Source organism: Amblyraja radiata, chromosome 19 (genome assembly GCF_010909765.2).
Source record: "Amblyraja radiata isolate CabotCenter1 chromosome 19, sAmbRad1.1.pri, whole genome shotgun sequence".
NCBI lineage: Eukaryota > Metazoa > Chordata > Chondrichthyes > Rajiformes > Rajidae > Amblyraja > Amblyraja radiata.
The window spans coordinates 34,297,494-34,317,776 of record NC_045974.1 but is presented as its reverse complement, the minus strand read 5'-3'; the positions used below and the strand labels follow the sequence as shown (position 1 = coordinate 34,317,776).

At 39.4% G+C, this 20,283-nt stretch overlaps 1 protein-coding gene across 2 annotated transcripts in view; it reads left to right on the top strand.

Annotated features, from left to right (window-relative positions):
* tmtc2 (transmembrane O-mannosyltransferase targeting cadherins 2) overlaps positions 1-20,283 on the top strand; it is a 172,210-nt gene that overhangs the window by 143,462 nt on the left and 8,465 nt on the right. For both annotated transcript variants that reach the window (XM_033038201.1, XM_033038202.1), the window contains 2 exons: positions 4,977-5,091; positions 16,398-16,461. In XM_033038201.1, coding sequence (XP_032894092.1) covers positions 4,977-5,091; positions 16,398-16,461 — 179 coding nt within the window. The remainder of the gene's footprint in view (positions 1-4,976; positions 5,092-16,397; positions 16,462-20,283) is intronic.

Here is a 20,283-nt window from a genome sequence, read left to right as displayed (position 1 = left end):
TGCTTGTCAACAATTCCTTCCATCACTTTGCTGCTGATTGACTGTTGATCAGGGTTTAATTAGGTAGAATGGCTTTATTTTACTTTTATTGGACAAAATCTGGAATTTTAATTTGTTTGTAAACTGTGGCGAGGCTAGAGGATTGCCTGCAACAAGTGTACATGGTTTACACACTGCAACCAGGATGTTGTCAGTGGCTATGACTGTTAATGTAAGCCTTGCACTCAGTCTTTTCTTAATATTATGAGGATTGAATCAAGTTTGCTGAAGCCTGGCTTCCAAGACATTGGCAGTTGGGATGGGTCATCTATTTCGAACATCTAGCAGGAAGTGGTGGCAAATATTGCCTCCATCATTATTGAGACGCATTTGGGGAAGATGTCCTTCTGATTGGAGCAAACAGCCAAGCTATGCATAGTATGATAATTGGGTTCCTATCAATACATTGCATACATTTAAAATAAGTTAATTCAACAGGCTGTTGAGATATGGACCATTGATTATGGCTGGAGTATCGGTACTTGTAATTCTTGGATTAGTGTTAGGAACATTAAAAACAGAAACATTTGTGGTGTCCAGTGAAGTTCCTTCTGTAATTTGGGGATATTATTCCGAGATCCCGTTGAACAAATCAAATGAAAATAATGTTAAAAAAGAATAATTTTCTCAACCTTCTGATCAAGACTTAATACTTTAAAACTCTCTTCTAACATCTCGTAAATGGATTATAAAGCATGTTACAGTTTTGGGCTCTGTTTAACGTGATAAAGCTGTTCCTCTTTAAATGTATGTAGCAGAGTGCATTGACATGCTGATGTTTTCACCATGTGTAAATGGTGAACCAGAGTTTGACCCCTCCCTCCCTCCATTTCCATCACCTCCCCTCCCCCTCACCTACTCTGTTGAATGTCTGGTTTCGGGTTTAGCTGCTATTGTGAAATGCATAGCAGCAGCAAGGTCAGACCACGTTTGGGCTACTCCCGTATGTTTATCAGCAGCTGGTTCAGAATAGTGTCTTAAGCCACAATTGGCACATGGCCCAGGATCAAGAATGAGACATAAAATAATAAAGCTACTTACCCTTAAATGATAATAAAAATAATAAAGTATAGCCTTTTAGTTTATTTTTAATACTAACAATATCCATCAAAATTCCAAAGATTGCATTTGTGTTTATAGATTAGATAGGGCTGGACTGAAGGACATACAGCATGCCACACACGGTCTAAAATTCAGCTGGGAAACTCCAACTTGTTTAAAAGTTTACTCATTTGGGAAAAAAAAAATCCTGATTGCTATTTAAACAGAACCTCTGAAATTCCTAGCAACTCACTCTTTGAACATTTCATCACAAGCTATGATTGTAAACTGTTTAGGTGCAATTCATTCCATGAACAAAGTGAAGCTGATAGATTTTGAACCAGTGAATTTAAAAGAAAAATTGACACCAACTTGCCATTTACTTAACAATGCCCATTCATAATTCCAGAGATGCTGCCTGTCCCGCTGAGTTACTCCAGCATTTTGTGTCTATCTTCATAATGCTCGAACCTCTCTGTATTGTTTCAATAGGGAGTACCTTTCTTTATTTGTATCCATGATATTTGCCAGCTTCTCAAATATCAGAAGCATTGTTCACGTTGAAAAAAAAGATTTAAGGTTTGTGCCTAGACAAGGAGGATTTTTTGATGAATGTCACCTGGGGTCTATTTCTGTTGCTGTCCCATGAAATTTGAGGAGTTGAATATTTCAAATGTATTCAGTATCAGACTTAAAGTAATACACATTTATTACATACCACCTTTTATCACCTCTATACTCCGGCATGATTGCAGACAATATATAATGTCAGAAACACAACTAATTTGTGCACTGCTCGCTTTTCACAAAAATACAGCAATTATGACCATTTCATCTTACTTTAATGATGTTGGTTGGAGGAAACATATTCATCAGGAAACCAGCGAGAACTGCCTTAGTCTTTTTCAAATTGGTCCCATGGTATTCTTTATGAACTGGAACGGTTTAATATCTCTTCTGAAAGACACTATTATTAAAAATTATCAACTGAGAATGCATCTTAATCTCTGGACCACATAGCGTATCAGCTGAAATTTTATGTTCCATTCTCCGAATCAGGATTAATGGACCTCTCCATGCCAGAATGCAGCAAGATCCAGAAAATATGCAGCTGAAGCATGCACGTAACATTCACACCTAGTAGGGTGCACGGAATAACCATCTCCAGCAAGATAGAGTCAAACAACATTCAACAGTATTACTTTGGCCAGGTCTCCTTCATATTCTCATATTCACTGTTGGTCAGAAACATTATTGGTTAGGACATAAATGTTGTGGCTATAAAAGCAGACCATCCTGTGATAGATTACATGACTGGCTGCCTATATACTTTCCAACAGCTTCAAGGTACATCAGGAGTGTGAGTAAATATTCTCCACTTGCTTGGATGCCTTTGTGCACCTTCATGAAACATCCACAGTATTCAATGTGGCATCTTCCCATCATCTTCTCAAATGCATTTGGGGGTACGCAGTAAATGTTGTCTTTGCCAACAATAGTCGATTTCCATAACAAACAAAAATATGGTATCCACAGCCTTCTGATTCAGAGATAAGAGTGCAATCATTGAACCATGACTGAAACTTTTAAAATTTAAACTGGTGGTTACTTTTTTTAGATTATTGAAAATTAAGTTGCCAGATATAAAATTCAGACGAGCTTTTGAAATTTGAGCTGAAACTCTGAGGAGTCAAAGTTAGGGTAACTCTCTGGTGAACTGTGGAGGGAGCTGTGCACTTTGGTCTTTTTTTTTGTTGCAAACTGATATTCTTTCTTCACTCACAGATGGATGTTAACTATTCTATTTTGAAAAAGGCGAAAGGTGAAAGATTTAATACGAATCTAAGGAGCAACTTCTTGATACAGAGGGTGGTGGGTATATGGAATGAACTTGCTAGAGAGAGTAGTCGAGGCAGAAATTATAACAACATTTAAAACGTTTGGATTGGTTGAGGACAGGACATGTTTGGAGTCCCGTGTACCGAGGTACAGTGAAAATATTTTGTTGCTTGCCAACCAGTCTGTGAAAAGACAATACATGATTACAATCGAGCCATTCACAGTGTACAGATGTATGATAAAGGAAATAACGTGAATGACGTTTAGTGCAAGATAAAGCTAGTAAAGTCTGATCAAAGATAGTCCGAGGGGCTCCCATGAGGTAGATAGTAGTTCAGGACTGTTCTCGACGTGGTAGGATGGTTCAGTTGCCTGATAACAGCTAGGAAGAAACTGCAGGGGCAGATGGAGTCCTAAGGGAGGACTGACAAGTAAATACTTAAAGAGGATCTACCTGAGTTTGGTTCTCAGAAGCAGACTGAGATCTCTACAGGTTACACGGAAGCACGTCCTACAGACAGCCAAAGATTACTTCAACAGGTGAGGCATACAGATGGCCGAGGCTACTTAGACAAATCAAAATCCCAGACAAATGTTTTGGATGTTCATTGCTTTTTGATGAAGCATCTGTGGATACTCTTGTGCATTGCACAGCAGATGTGTGGATGAAGCCAATACAAAAACCACAACGTTTGCAAGGCATATTGTAATTCTTTCATTTTCATCCACCTTATGTTTTTCTGAGAAGCTAAATTGTGTGGAACAGTCTTTACGATGTAATTTGTAGGCACTCACATTGAGAGTGAATAAAGACACTGAACTGGTGAAATTGTAATGGAATGAAGTCTAATGATTTGCAGATTAATGCAAATATATTCATAATAAGAAGGTATCTGATTTTCAAGTGAATTATTTAGCAGTTCTCACCTTGTGTAGTCTGCATGAGATCATGAGGATCTTTGGGTTTCTGCTCATTAAATATTACGTCTATATGAGGAGGTGTACAGACACAATGGGGGAACTATATCAACACTAACATAGATGAATTAAGAACATTTTATCCAGGTATCTCACTTCCTCAAAAACTTTAGAAAAATCCACATTGCTTTAATATGACCACAAGCACAGGGATTTCCACTTCTGGTTCTGACCCCGTTGACAGTGAAGACATAGTAAAGTGCAAAACGGGTATTAAAAGAAATAAAATGAAGAGCATTTATATGGTGTAATTTATGTCCCTTTTAAGGCATCCTGAAGCACGGCACCAATGAAGTATTTTTTGAAGTGGAGTCGCTGCTGTATTGAATGAGCTGTCAGGTGGCACAGTGGCATAGCCATTAGAGCTGATGCCTCACAGCGCCAGAGACCCAGGTTCAATCCTGACCTCGGGTACTGTCAATTTGGAGTTTGCATGCCCTCCCTTCTGGGAGCTCGGGTTTCCTCTTGCATCCCAAAGACGCGTGAGTTTGTAGGGCTAATTGGCCTCAGTAAATTGCCTCTGACGTGTAGGGAGTGGATGAGAAAGTGGGATAACATAGACCTTGTGTGAACGGGTGATCATTATTTGGCGTGTGCTCGTTGGTGCTCATGATGTTTCTTTCAATCAAGCAATTGATCAATGTCAATGTTTGAACATCAGTGATGTTGAGGGTGGGATAAATGTTAGACTGATCGCCATTTTTGATTTACATGCTCTCTCCTGAAGCAATGACCTTGCATCTTTAATGCCCACTTAAGAGTACAGGTATAGATTCAGTTTAACATCTCTGAAATACAAGCTTTCTTGCAGTGCAACACTGCCTTTCTAAAGGATCAGCTGAGATAATTATGCTTGTTCCTGGAGTGGGATGTGAACTTGTACCTCTGCCTCGGTGTTCTGTGAGGTGAATTACAGCTGATGCATGCGAGGCACTTCTGGAAATGGCTCCAGTGTGGGTCAATCTCTGCTATACTTTGGTTTCAAGTGGATGGATTGATCATTGAGAAATAGTTTAGTTTGCCAGTCCATTCCCTGCTTCCAAAGAAAAACTTGCATTTTGTTTAATGTTTTCTCGTAGGTCAGTTTTTGTTGGAGGATTCCCGCCTGATGGAAGCGGCTGAGATGGCAGAGAAAGCGGCAGACCTGGACAGCACGGAATTTGATGTTGTCTTTAATGCAGCCCACATGCTCAGGTTAGTTCTTTCCTTGCAGATTATTGCTCCAGTGAATTGATTTACAGTAGGCTTGTTGTCACCACAGATTCTGTTGTCATCTTGGGGCAAGTAGAAGCAAATTCCTCAAAGGAAAGGATTTGAAAGTTAACATGGCAGTCTTTCAAATCCATTAAAACAGCTACAGGATCATGCAGTAATTCTGTATCCCTCTGTGTCGAATTTTACTTGAATGTTGAGTATACTAAAGCATTTCTTTAAAAAAAAAACAGGCGTAATTGATCTGAGTGACCTTGCATGGAGCTCGGAAGGGCAGGTTGGGGTAAGTGCTCTGCTGGCATAAAGGAAGGAAACAATACACTTCGCAATTTTGGAGCTTGTCTGTTTTTTGATGAATTTCACTAGCAAATGGATAAAGTTAACCTTTACATGCCATGTAAAACTTTTCATTCATAGTTGTTAAACAGATTGGGTTTAAAAAAAAAACACAGTTGAGAACAATTCCATCCATTACTAACTTACACTTGAAAACACTTCATCAATCTGTGGCATACAGTATTGTTGATAATTTGAAACAATTCCTTTACCGGCTAGCATTAATCTACATTAAATCCTCCAATAATTATGTTTGTACGGTACAGGAATAGCAATGTTCTGTAAAACTGAAAAGTTAGACATGTTGGTGAGTATTTGAAGGTGAAAGGTGGACTTGTATTTAAATTGTGACCTTTCATAATTGCTGGAAAGATCAGTCTGGAGAAACAATTGTTTATCAAGTGCAGTGAAATGGTATGCATATCCTCACCCACTGAATTAAAATTTGAAAGAATCTGCTAATAATCTAGGTACGGTTTTGAAAAACCATTAAAATGAGTGCATTTCAAAATGACAAAAATTTCCAAATGAACATATACTTACCCTTATCACTTTAGACTTTAGTCTTCAGAGATACAGCACGGAAACAGGCCCTTCAGCCCAGCGAGTCCCTACCCATTAGCGATCACCCGGTACACTGACACGATCCTACACAGTAGGGACCATTTAACAATTTTACTGATGCCAATTAACCTACAAACCTGTTCGTCTTGGGAGTGTGGGCGGAATCAGCAGCACCCGGAGAAAATCTACACAGTCGCAGGGAGAACGTACAAACCTGGTACAGACAGCACCCATAGTCAGGATCGAACCCATGTCCCTGGCGCTGTAAGGCAACAACTCTACCTCTGCACCACCATGCCACCAAATGCCACTGTGCTGCCCACTTTGAAATATATAGAATATAGGGAAATATGTAAAATACTCAACAAATCAGATAGCATCCCTAGAGAGAGAAACAATTAAGACTTGGGTTGATGACCTTTCATCGGAAGTGTTTGAAATTTTTTTGGCTTTGGTGAAACAGAGATTGTTTCTCCTGGCTGTCTAGAATTAGGAGTCATGACATCATAATAAATCAGTCCTGAACAATCAGGACTAAGATGAGGAAAAAATAGCTTCATTTAGGAGGTAATGAATCTTTAGCATTCTCTCCAATATATCTCTCAAGTTTATTCCAAATTGGACTCAATGGTCTGAAATTTCTTGGACCATTAGGCAACCGCTCTCTTTTCTCACCCTTGAGCTAAATACACTCATACACTCATACAAGCAAATCTCTTGTGAGAACTTTCTGAAAGTAACTGGCTCTGACCAGATTAGCAAGGCTTTCCAATTGTACGTTTGGCATTAAAAATGAAGCCTTATTGAATGTGAATGAATGGCGCGGACTTTCACAAATATTTACACATATTCAAAAACATAACAAACTATTAATATTATTGAAAATGTCACAATAATTCAAACAAACTGCAACACCAGAAAATAATTGAAAAGTACCTCTTCGATTAGAAAGATGTACAGTAAATTTCAACAACAAAAAATCAATTTCCATTCGCAGCCATTCCCCTCCAATGCAATGACTGGAGACACCAAATCTGCCCCGGAACGAACAAAGAGCAATTCGACATGCAGCTTTCTAAGCAAAACTGTGGAGAAATTGTCGCAAGGTGATGCTGTGTTGCAGGAGGGCATTCGTTTAGGAGCATAATGGGAATGATAGTGATGGGAATTATAATTTCTAACATAAACAAATAGATCATAAAAAAAATGAACCATGCACCCTAGTTTATTTCCAGGATGGGTGACAAGATTAGACCACACTTAAGGGCCTGTCCCACTTAGGTGATTTTTTTCAGCGACTTCAGTCGACTAGCCTGCCGCCACATGGTGGCGAGGTGACGCCTGTATTGTCGTGAGTAGTCTTCTCAAGTCGCCTAAAAAGTTGTAACGTTTTTCTGGATTTTGAAATATGCAAAACTTTTCGGCGACTGTGGGTTTGACGTAGCTTGTCTTCTCCTGTTGTTGGTGCTGTCGTAGGTTGTCGCCAGCATGACGCAGGTTATCGCCCGGTGACGTTGGTTGTCGCCGGGTGCTGACTTTGGTGAATTCCATTGGCAACTACCTACATCAACCTACGTCAACCGCCGACCGAATTGTCTTCAGTTGTCGCCGACAGGGTCGTTGCTTGTCGTAGCTTGTCGCGGGTGGACGTGGGTTGAATTTGGTTGTCGTAGGTGTGGTCGTAGGTGGACGTCCTAATGGGTCGCCAGTTGTGAGTAGCTTGCCGTAGCTAGGCGCCAACTAAGTGGTAGGTTGTCTTAGCTTGTCGTAGAGAGTGTCATAGGGGAGGGGTCCAGTCGCCGCTTGTTCTGCACCCTGCTACGACTGTGATAATCGCCGGTAGTCGCTGAAAAAATCGCCTAAGTGGGACAGACCCTTTGGAATGTTGTATACAATACAATTGACATTTTTAACACCAATTCAGATTCTGGGGAAATTGCAGAGAGAATTTATCAGTATAAAACCAGAAAAACTGGCGTACATACAAGACAACAAAGAATGAATAGATTAGGCTGATGGATGATTTGATAGAGGTTTTTAACGTTATGAATGGTTTTGATAGAGAGGATATATCGATAATTTTTCACTTGTGAGGAAGAGCAAAACTACAGGCTAGTTACCAGGAAATGTAATACCAAATTGAAAAATACCACGGTTGGGCCAGATGCACTGATAATGTAGTAAATATCCAATATAATCTTATATATGACCTCCCAGAACTGAAACATGCATGTTGACACAGTTGGCTCAAGCTTTCTGATGATTACATGGGGGAAAGTCAGTAGTTTAACATGGAACTTTATCAGGAAGACTTGGATGAATAGATTTTTAGGATATCTTGGAAACCAATGAGATATGGTAGATAAATGGAATTTATGTTGAAACTCAGTCATGTTAGATTAAATAGTGGAACATCCTCAGGATATGAGTAGAACTCATATCTCATATTTAAGGACAGCACAGTAGCGCAATGGTAGAGATGCTGCTTTACAATGCTAGAGAGCCGGGTTCGATTCTGACTACGGATGCTGCCGATATGGAGTTTTTATTTGCTCCCTGTGATCGCATGGGTTTCCCCCAGTAGCTCCGTTTTCCTCCCACATTCCAAAGATGTGTAGGTTTTTGGGTTAATTGGCTTTTGTAAAATTGTCCCTGGTGAGTAGGATATAGAACTAGTCTATGGGGATCACTGGTCAGCCGGACTAAGTGGGCCGATGGGCCTGTTTCCACGATTGCACATGTTTACAGTTCCCAGTTCACGCAGGCACCTTTCCAGCGCGAAAACAGGCCCTTCGCTCACCGAGTCCATGTTGACCAACGATCCCTGCATGTTAACACTTTCCTACACTTGGAACAATTTTTACTCCTTTTTTAAATACACCAAGCCAATTAACGTACAAACCTGTACGTCTTTGGAGTGTGGGAGGAATCCGAAGTTCTCAGAGAAAACCCACGCAGGTCACGGGGAGAATGTACAAACTCCGTACAGACAAGCACCTGTAGTCAGGATAGAGCCCAGATCTTCGCCGCTGTAAGGCAGATGCTCTACCACTACGCTAGTGCCGCTGTGCTTATTTAGCCATAAACGATATTTAGCACAACAATAACATGTGGTTTTGCTACAATGGACAAGCCCCGCGTGTTTTGCTGGTGAGTTTAGTTCATCTGTCACTTGTACAACAACTTCACAATCTTCCATTTATTTTAAGACTCTAGCTTTCACTATGTATATATAAAAGTGCAGATAGCACCCGTAGCCAGGATCGAACCCGGGTCTCTGACCCAGTAAGTGCTGTGAAGCAGCAACTCTACTGCTGCGCCACCATGCACCCAAACTAAACAAAGAACCCGGAGCAGAAGTGTGCTCTCCTCATGCTCCTAATTCTAATGCTACACAGGTATAGGCTCAAGAATATACTGCAAACATCTAGAATTCCAAGTTAATAACCAGTGAACTGCATCTGGAATTGGCTGCACATAGTAAAATCCCATGTTTGAACATTTATTGCAGTCACCATTTCTGCAGTCATCAGTTTTACATTCTACATAAAATAATCGTTTGTAGAGAACTCAATTTATCATGTTTACAGTTCCCTGTTCACGCAGGCACCTTTGCATCCGCTGCATGATTTAATGTATTTTCATATTCTATCAAGTTGTGGAAAACCTAAATGCAATGACACATGTTCACGCGGTACAGGAAATTGGGTAAAGAAAAAGTTTTACTGTCAGTTCCTGATGAACGAACATAATTGATGGTGAGCGCGTTGGTGCTATCAAGCAACATAAGGTACTTGTGCTGTACTATGTGTTGCATTTCAAAGTTAATCAAGATAGCTGTCCTATATTTGATCAAGCATTACTTCAGAATTGCTGCTATTTTTCTTTAAATGCTATATTAAAATCAGAGCTGATGATGAGTGAACACCAAAACTTACACAATAAGTCATAAGAAATGATAAATGGAACAGTCAGTTAGTCTCCTAATTTCAGATCTGTGGAATAATTTCTCCAAGTTTGTTCAGTCCCTGTGCTGCCCAATATTTAAAAGTGCTGTACTATGAACTGGGTGATGGGAGCGTGGGTCAAATAAGTTTCTCACAATTAATTAAAACCACCAGAAAATTACTACAGAGGCAGTGAGTAAACATGGCTTGCTGACTTGAGACCATCTTGCAGTGGAGAGTTCCTCACTAATGTTAAAGTAAGTACATTCACAGATTCACAAAAATAAATAAATCGCTCTGTGGGCTCAGTACCACCTCCTAATGTTTCCTGGAGGAAGACCGAGGTGAATTAATTATTTGCAGAAATGAAAAGATTGTTGAGCAATAGAGGTTCTAAACTTTAAAAGTGTTAGTATTTGTAAATAAACATCAGGTGAAAACATTCTGAATTTATTGTGAAAGTTTAGATTGGACTTCAATTAAAACCTCTAACTTTGAAGCTTCATTCACCTCTTAGAATCTATGTTTGACTGCCTGTTCTAAGTAAAATAACAGTAGTTATGGAATCAGAGTCACCTGCAGGGGAAATTAGATGAAGCCAAGGAAAGTATAAGTTGTCTGAATTGGGAGGCTTAACATTACACTTTTATTCTGGCACTCCAGGTGTAATATTGACAAATTACCTTTCAAATATTCAACATGTCCGGTGTACCAGCACACTCACATGTGTTCTTTGATCAAACTAGGTTTCTGCAGATGAGTTACTGCTCAATTGTGGTTCAACAAAACTGGTATATATTTTGTAAAAATGTAGCACATTTTAACTTAGAGCATGAAGCATCAGAATGTTCCTGATGTGTTTATTTTTTGAGTAATTCTAGTAAGATGGCTTTAATAACCCATTCTTAGTTACGCAAAGATATTAGGAGATATAAAACGTAGAACCTACATAGAACATAGAACAATAGAGCACAGGACTGGGCCCTTTGGGCCACAATTTTTGTGCCAAACCTGGTACCCTAACCTGACTTAAACTGATCTCATCTGCCTGTTCATGATCCATAGCCCTATATTCTCTGTATTTCCATGTGCCTACAGAAAAGCCTCTTAAACACCACTGTCGCATCTGTCTCCACCACCAACCCTGGCAGTGCAGTCCAGGCCCCCACCACTCTCTGTGTAAAATACTTGCCCCGCACATCTCCATTAAACTACCCCCCTCTCACCTTATAACTATGCCCTTCTCTAGACGCAAGACTAAATTTAATGTTTAACATCTTTACAACATGCAGCTGCTGTTTGTATGACCAGAAGATAGACACAAAATGCTGGAGTAACTTAGTGGGTCATGGCAGCATCTTCGGAGAAAAAGAATAGGTGATGTTAAGGGGTTGAGACTCTTCAGACTGAAGAAGTCTGAAGAAGGGGCCTTGACCCATAATGTCACTTATTCCTTTCCTCCAGAGATGCTGCTGACCTGGTGAGTTACTCCAGCATTTTGTCTTTCTTCGATGTAAACCAGTAACTGCAGTTCCTTCCTACACAGTTAGTATGACCAGCATGTATTACCGACACAAGATAGTGTGGAGCCACCTGTTTAAGTCACTACAGTTCCTACTGATGAAACAATTTGTACAGGACTGTTGGTGAGAGAATTGTAGCATTTAGATGCAGCAACAATGAGAGACCAGTGATATAGAAACATAGAAAATAGATGCAGGAGTAAGCCATTCGGCTCTTTGAGCCAGCACCGCCATTTAATATGATCATGCTGATCATCCAGAATCTACCCCTTTCTTGCTGTCTCCCCATATCCCTTAATTCCGTTAGACCTTAGAGCTAAATCTAACTCTCTCTTGAAAACATCCAATGAATTGGCATCCACTGCCTCTGTGGCAGAGAATGCCAATATAATTGGATATATATTCAAGGCAAGTGGTGAATGATTTGGTCGGGAGCCTGAATGTGATGGTAATCCTATGTGCTTGAAGCCTTTGTCTTGGGTTTGGAAGCTCCTGTCAGAGTAGCTTAGACATGCAAATAATGCATTTTGTAGATGCAACATGCTATTACAATTGTGCAGTGGTGATGGAGGGAATAGATATTTATAGTGGATAGGGGTGGCAATTAATTGGGCTGCATTTTTCTGGATGATGTCCAGCTTCCTGAGTGTTTTTGGAATTGCATTAATCCAGGAAGGTAATCCCTTGCACTTCTGACTAAGTCATACAGCATGTGTTAAGCAAGAACTGCAGATGCTGGAAAACTCAAAGATAGACAAAAATGCTGGAGAAACTCAGTGGGTGAGGTAGCATCTATGGAACGAAGGAATAGGTGACGTTTTGGGTCGAGACCCTTCTTCAGAAACGTCACCTATTCCTTCGCCTCATAGGTGCTGCCTCACCCGCTGAGTTTCTCCACTAAGTCATAGAGCATGGTGCTCATTAACATGCCATATTTATATCACCTTGCACTGAAGTGCATATGATGCAGCTGTTGGGATTATCGTCAATAATATTTGTGAACAAAATGTAGAAAAATGAGTTTGGCAGAAGTTCTGGGTAAAACATGGATGCCATGTGGGATACCTTTACTTCACATCTTTTTAGCGACACTTTGGAAGATTAGTTCCTTATTTTGCTGCGAGTGAGTTTTGCAAGTTGCAGACTACACTTTACAATCCAATATCTGTTGTGAATGGCTGCTGCACATGGGATGACACTGGAAAAATGTATGGTAGTGACAATGAGATCTGGAAGTACCCAGCCCATTTTCTCAATGGGTGGGAAAACTTCAACAGGAAACATGCACAAAGGTGATTTATGGCTTCAATGTAGGTGCAAGTGGATGCAATTTCTAGGTACATTTGTTTTCTTTTTGAGAAATTCAGCAGCTTTCATGCTTATTTTCCATTGCCACTTTCAAATCTCAGCAATTGTGAAATTCATTTTGACCAGTCACTTGATCTTGGATCGTGAAGTCTCTTCTGGGCTTGTAATAAGATAGTCCTTAAAAATCATTGATATTCTTCATCACATTAATTGTCATCTAATCAAATTACATTCATCATGTCAATTCATACTCTTCTCTTCTCAAGGAAATGTTCTGTTTCCTCTTGAAATAATTCATCAACTCTTTGACAATAATGGTCTTAGAACAAAAATGTTCAGACAATTCAAGATTCAAGAGAGTTTTTGACAATGAAATTCTTGCTTTGCTTCAGCACAACAGAATATAATAGACATGAATACAGAACAGATCAGTGTGTCCATATACCATTATATAAATATATACACACATGAATAAATAAAACAGATTAAAGTGCAAATAAACGGATAATGGGCTATGGTGTTCAGAGTTTTGTTTGAGTTGAGTTTAATAGCCTGATGGCTGTGGGGAAGCAGCTATTTCTGAACCTGGACGTTGTAGTCTTCAGGCTCCTGTACCTTCTACCTGAAGGTAGCGGCGAGATTTCCACTGTGTTGATTTACATTGTGGTCACCTTTATAAACCTGGGTCCTTACTTTGCAATTGCACTGTGCATGCAAAATACTTATCATAACCTTTCATCATTTGGAAAGACCTCTACCATATCATCATTACATTTCTCAGCTCTGATTTGTAATATATTAATTTAATGTTGAGATGAACGACAGTTGTCGGGAATCTAACTTACATTGTTTTTTCCTAGCTGTAACTTCTCGTCTTGAAAAAGCTCTTACAAATTTGTGTTCCATCTTTCATATTGTCTTAATGTCTTCATAGCAAGTGATAAAAGTTAGGCATGCTGCAGTCAGAATATTCCATCTCAGGACTTGTTATATTTAGCAGCATTCACATATATATTTCATATGTCGGACTGAAGACAAGCATACAATTTTCCTTTAGTTCAAATCTTAACCAGGTATATTGCTGCCTTTCATGCATTTTGGCATTATCAGGATCCCTTGATAATTAACTTAATATTAATGATAATTTAAATTGTGTCACTTTCACTCCTCTAGACTTCCAAATGATTTGGTTTCATATTTTTCTACGCTGCACTGTCTTCCTGCCATCTTCTTCTTCTTGCGTATGGCGTGCACAGCCTAAAGTTGTAGGACAACTTGTTCTATTTGATCTTATTTGATTGTGCATGCCGGGTTGATTGCATTCGTCGAAACAGGGCGGACCACGTGAAGGTTGCAATCTTCCACCCCTCTTCCTGCCATCTTCTCTGCATACTCCTTTATTCTCCTACAATCTGTCATCATTTGTCATAGCTCCTTAAAGTTTTAATTTCAACATTACTTTTGCAACTTTTTAATTGTAGCTACATCATGAAAACAACATTGCATACAAATCACAATGCTATTTAATGATAAGAAACTTTCTAATAGCTTTAACCTTTGTTTTTTGTTCTCCCTTGAGGCCGGAGGAAGAAATTGTAGAAGGTTTTGTTGATTTGGATTTTTAAAATTCTCTGCATTATTGTAACTGGTATTCGGGGCAGTGGGCAGATGCTATAGACCTGCACGGGAAGGTAGACACTCCCGCCCCCACGATTCTCGGGCAGATGGGGCTCTGTCAGCCTGGGAAGGCAGTCCATCTCAGAGAAGGAAAACACTGATTTAAAACCTCCACTGCCTTGTGGCCATATCCAGTCATGAAATGACTCCAGGAGTAAACCTCAAGAAAATCCGGATCGGAGCCCCTAAGGCAGTTCGTCGTTCTGGCAGCTCCTGCAACCTCGCTCAGGCAGCTGCTGTGACGGCGCTGGTGCCAAACTGTAACGGCCCTGCTGTTCCTTTGGATCGATCAGCGACGTGGAGAGGGGGGACGTGCTGCATGAGCAACAGCCTGTTCTCCATATGACTTCGCCCAGGCTTGCATCCGATCACACATCATCTGCTGCTCTAGCCGAGGTTTGGAGCAAGCAGCCAACAACTAGGATGCATCACCCATGGCCAGTCATGACCGAGGGGGGCCTACAAATGGTGTTCTGTTCAACTTTTAACACCTGCCTAGTGAATTGAAGGATTGCACTTGATCATGGATTTTACTCATTTGTAATTACATTAATATCTTAGTTGTGAATTCTTCTGCAATGATTGTTCAACGTAGCTCAGCCGTCAGCAAAAACCTTTGAGCACAGGGATCAAAACCGTGGGACTCCTCATCGAGATAGATTAAGGACAGAAATATATCATCTGTTTTATTATTCCTTCTGATAGAAAACTATTGGCAACAAACACTCCAAATAGTATGGCTCACATGGGACTTCAATTAAAACACGATTAACTGGCTAGTATTGAAGGATTCTTTGCTTCCAATGGATCAATGCCAATGTTCATCAATGTTCAATTCCTCCACAAAATAGTAATAAACATGTTTGTAACAGTTAGTGAATGATTGTGAGCAATGATAAGCATTATGTGGAAAATAAATCTTTGGGAAGTTTTACGTGAAAGAAGCATCACCTTAAATGCACTATGGTTGCTTTAACTTACATATATTAAAAAAAACACACTGTAAAACTGGAAATATATATTACATCCAACGAACTTAGGAAACAACAATCAGCTTGTTCCTCTCAACTGCTTCTGCCAAAATTGAATAAAGACATTATAAAGAAACTCCCCCAGTGCATTTGGTGCCATTTATGCTATCCAATGTTTAAATAAGTTTGCAATATGATCTAGTAATAGACTACGTCCTCAGGGGTCAGTTTCATTAAGGCACTGTTAAGTGTAGGCTGTATAGACCAGTGTGCTAAATCAATCACTTAGCCGTGGTGAGACTGAGGATGTTACAATTGGCCTCAAGTCAGGGAGGGGAAAGTAAGCCAGGGTTTGCAAGCCTGAGGAAGCACTGATTTAGCTCAATGATTCCCTATTGTAAAGTATTTGTAAATGGACTTTGCACCAGATGGAAGGCTTGGTCCTAATACACAGTTCAGCTGTGTAACACACTACTAGAAGCAGTCTCAGTTCACTCGTGAAGAATGGAGCGCCTCAATCAGGCACATGAAGGGTGATGGCACCTATGGAACCAATTCCTCAAGGTAAGGAAGAAGGGAAACTGTAAAGTGTGTGTAGGTCTAAAGTTATAGTTGTTATAGGTAATAATGTAGTTTCCTAAATTATTATTAAGTTTGCACAAATTATTTGCAAAGTGTTTACAGTGTTTAGATGTTACCACTTAATGCAGGAATTAACACAAGTGTTATAATTCCTATTGATTTGGGAAAAAGTCCAATGTGTTATGTAAAATGCGATAAGCATGTCTGTGACTGTCATCGTTCTTTTCTCACACTTTTGAAAACTTTGCAAAAGTGACCCTCCTCGCTGAACATCTGGCAGCATTGTTAGCTTCTCCATCTGAAATACAAATCACTTATAAGACACGTGTCCAAAGTCAGATTTCATTTCATTTGAAAATTATTATTTTTTTGTTCCTCAGACAAGCTGGCCTGAACAAAGCAGCTGAGAAACATTATGGATTGGCAGCGGGACTGCGACCCAATGTAAGTGAATACTAGTCAGAAGGAGAACAGTGGCATTGCATGATTAACATGGTACATCATTAAAGACAATGGTCCTGTCCCCTGTAAATGCACTCAAGGCTGTGCTTAAGTTCCACTGAAACCAGGAGCCATGCCAGAAAAGGGCCATTGTCACATCATAAGGCTAGATAGTCACATTATGTTGGCCATGGAAGAGCTCTGTGTACACACATGCATGCTCTCAGCTCTACTTCAACTTGTAAGTGCCTGTCAAGTCTTGGTAAAGGATATGAGCTTTCTCAAAACATCTTTTTGTAGGAGACGCCGGTAATTTTCGAATGCCTTCAAGAGTTCTATTATACAAATGAAAGATGGTCTGAGTACTCCAGATCGAGTTATATTTATGGCACTTAAGTTTTGTGTGGTGGAAGCTGCATCCTAAACTTATAACCCACTGTTTCAGTCGAGAGTGGGATATGAGGGATTCATAACACTTAGCCAACAACCTACCCGGTCATTAACACTATTGTACTCTAGCTACTCTGCTGCTAATATTCAGTTCTGTTGGTGGCAATGGAACTATAGTTAAGTAGAATACACAGTTACTGCTCCACAGTGTGCTTTGCACTGGTGACCACAACTATTTTATAATTTTTTGAAATAGGACAATTTGAGGAGTTCAAAGTGATACATTGGCGACACCAATGAATGAATAAATAGTTGCTGGAACACTTGTGGTGAAAAAGATAGGAATGTAGACTGCAACTTAATCCATTTTCAAGAAACATGACTTAATTATACAGTTAACACATAACCATAGAAATTACTGCGTTAAGTTGTGGCTTTATAAAAAACATACTCTTGGTGGCAAATTGCTGTGAACAGATGAACACTTAAGTGTATTTTTATCGTCTGTTACAACTCATCATTTTGTAAAGAACACATTCTTGTATCACATCAAGAAGTAAATTGTTAAATTGATGTAGTCTGCTTTAGCAGACTGTTGGCTGAGCAAAAAATATTGGTCAGGGCACATGGCAGAACTTGCCTGCACTTTAATCTCTCAAGGGAACATTTTCTCACTTGCATGTTGCAAGAACTAAGTCGGCTTTTGCATCGTCCCTGTGTTTGTTGTAAGACTAGCTTTTAGTTTCCATTGTGTTAATTAAAATGTCCCACTATGTCTGCAAATCTATTCATGGTTTTACTTTGATGGCATCTCTTGTCTCCATTGGACAAGTTTAGCTCCCAGATCAGAAGATCGTGGTTTGAAGCTAGAATCCATTTAGTCTGGGATGACTCTGTGCAGTACTGACTGATTATGAAAAGTTAGAGCTGCTATCTTTCGGATAAGTCATGAAATAACGGTCCATCAACACCGACAAAATAGTTCTAATTGGTACTAGGGTCACAAAGTTGGCCACTCCATATGGAAAAACCACAGAAAATGAGGGGGAATGTGGAAATGCAATATGAAATGCATAACGATATGCTGTTCTGAATCAGTGAAAAGTTTACATGATGGATCAAATCTGCACAGAAAGAACCATGGGTTTTCTTACACTTATCTTTGCAACCGTGTAAGATTCTTGTGCAAGCCCATGCACTATTGTGGATGTCGAACTTGCGTACAGATGGTGGCAGCTGAGAAAACCACCCTGCTTTAGGACTAGATTCTGCGTGGGCTAACCCTCATAGAGTCCAGTGGTGGAACATGAACAACTGCAGTGTCTCAGCATTTGGACCTAGTTGGGAATAGCAAGTCCATTTAGTACTTGGAGAGGTATGTTGGAAACGAGAAGGGTGAGTTTAAGATGATTCACTTGAGTTCATGTGAATATGTTTAAAGGTGACTTTTGCTGTTTTCATTTAAAACATTTTAAGAATCTTAATTTTTAATTGCAATTTATATGCAACGATTTTAAACAGCATTAAATCAACAATATTAATATCTTAAGCCATTTTATAGGAACTTGAACAATGATTGAGGTTGATAATAGACGATTCAGCTTAAAGTGCCTTTTACAGCAATTAGTAATATTTATCTGTATAAAGGTCAGATTCACAAAACGTGTTTTGAAAGCTGTATGTGGATATCACCATGATGTGCCATACAAGTGGTGCAAGGATACCTCTTCAAAGTCTTCACTGAAAAATTGCAGTTACTCTACACTTCAGGTCATTTAAAGTGCAAAGTACTGAGTCTTTCAGACAGCAATGTTGAAGTGTCTCTGAGAATTAAGGCACTTTGCTTTTAAGGTTACAGGAATTCCTATTTAGCCATTTGTGTGGCTATTTTACAAAGAATTCATTTTCTATGCCTTTGGCATGCATGATTTTGAACAGCTGTATTCTGAGGAATTACATCTGCTAATTTATCCTAATGAAAACGAACAGTTTGAAGTTTTTGTCTGAAATGTATTAAACAAAATGTTGGCATTTTGTTACAATGCGTTTCCTTGATGCCAGCATAGAGTTCTGTCTTTTTGAAATATTATTCTGCTGCCTTAATGTCTTGACCCAGAAAGCATATGTGCTCTTAATGGAAAACCAATGTACTGGTGCTTCATATCCGAAGTATTATGACAAACTTTCACTTTGCACGTCAGAACCATGTGGGAAGTAACATTTTTCACTGTAAAATGTTTCTATTGAATGTCATTCCATACAAACAATCACAGGATACTCTGTCTAGAATTACACCTCCAGGCAGGGCAAAGAAATTATAATAAAAAGGTCTGCATAGTTTGTAAATCTTTGTGGTCAGCAGAGCTTTTCAGACTGGAAATAGTTTGTTGCCATTCAAATTTGTTAAATATTATGTTGTTTGTATTAACAAAGATGCCAAGCATGGAGTTTGTGGCATGCCAGACTGCCCAATTTTAACCGATTACTTTTTGCTGGACTCTCTTTATTACTTTTACCAACCAATATTGTCAAATGAAGATTGTTAAACATCACCCAGAAGAAGGCAAAATCTAAATTAAAAAAACATTTCAGATGGAATGTGACTGATTTGACCACCCAGAAATGAACTTGTCCTGGACTGTGTCTAAACCAACCTCCCTTCTATTGACTCCATTTATACCTCACTCTGCCTCTGCAATTCCAGCAGCATAATCAAGGATAAGTCGCACCCTGGCCACTCCCTCTGCTCCCTTCTCCCATCAAGCCAAAAGGTATAGAAGTGTGAATATGCACACCTCCAGATTCAGGGGCAGTGTTTTCCCCAGCTGTTATCAGACAAATGAATCATCCTACCACAACCAGAGAGCAGTCCTGCACTACTATCTACCTCTTTGGTGACCTTCGGATTATCCTTGAACAGACTTCGCTGTCAATTGCTCGCCAAAGAGACTTCCCATGTCCTGCATCTTCCTTCAACAAGTATAATTTAATATTTGTTTAGTTGTTTGTTTACTGAATATCATAAACTCAATGAAAATGTTAGTTTTCTAATGTTTGCTTATTTCTTTGGTATTCTGGTTTTAATCTATACTTACAGTAGTTTGGTTAGCATATCAACTTGTTCTAAAGGTTTGAACAAAGCCTTGAAAACTGATGATTTTTTTTGGACTCTCAGTCCAAGATTTATTCTGAGATTATTTACTAAAATATGTATCTGATATTAATTGGGGCCCAGGAGAATGCAATTTGTGTATTGTCTTGAGTTTGATAGAATATCCATCTTGATGTTAATTGTGTGTGTTAATACTGCATGTGTAGATTTATATAGCAGGGTAACAGGTCCTCGTCCCACCACCACCATCTGCTAGCATTAATCCTACACTGATCCCATTTTATTGCCCCATACTCTCATCAACTCCCCCAAAAGCAGAGTAA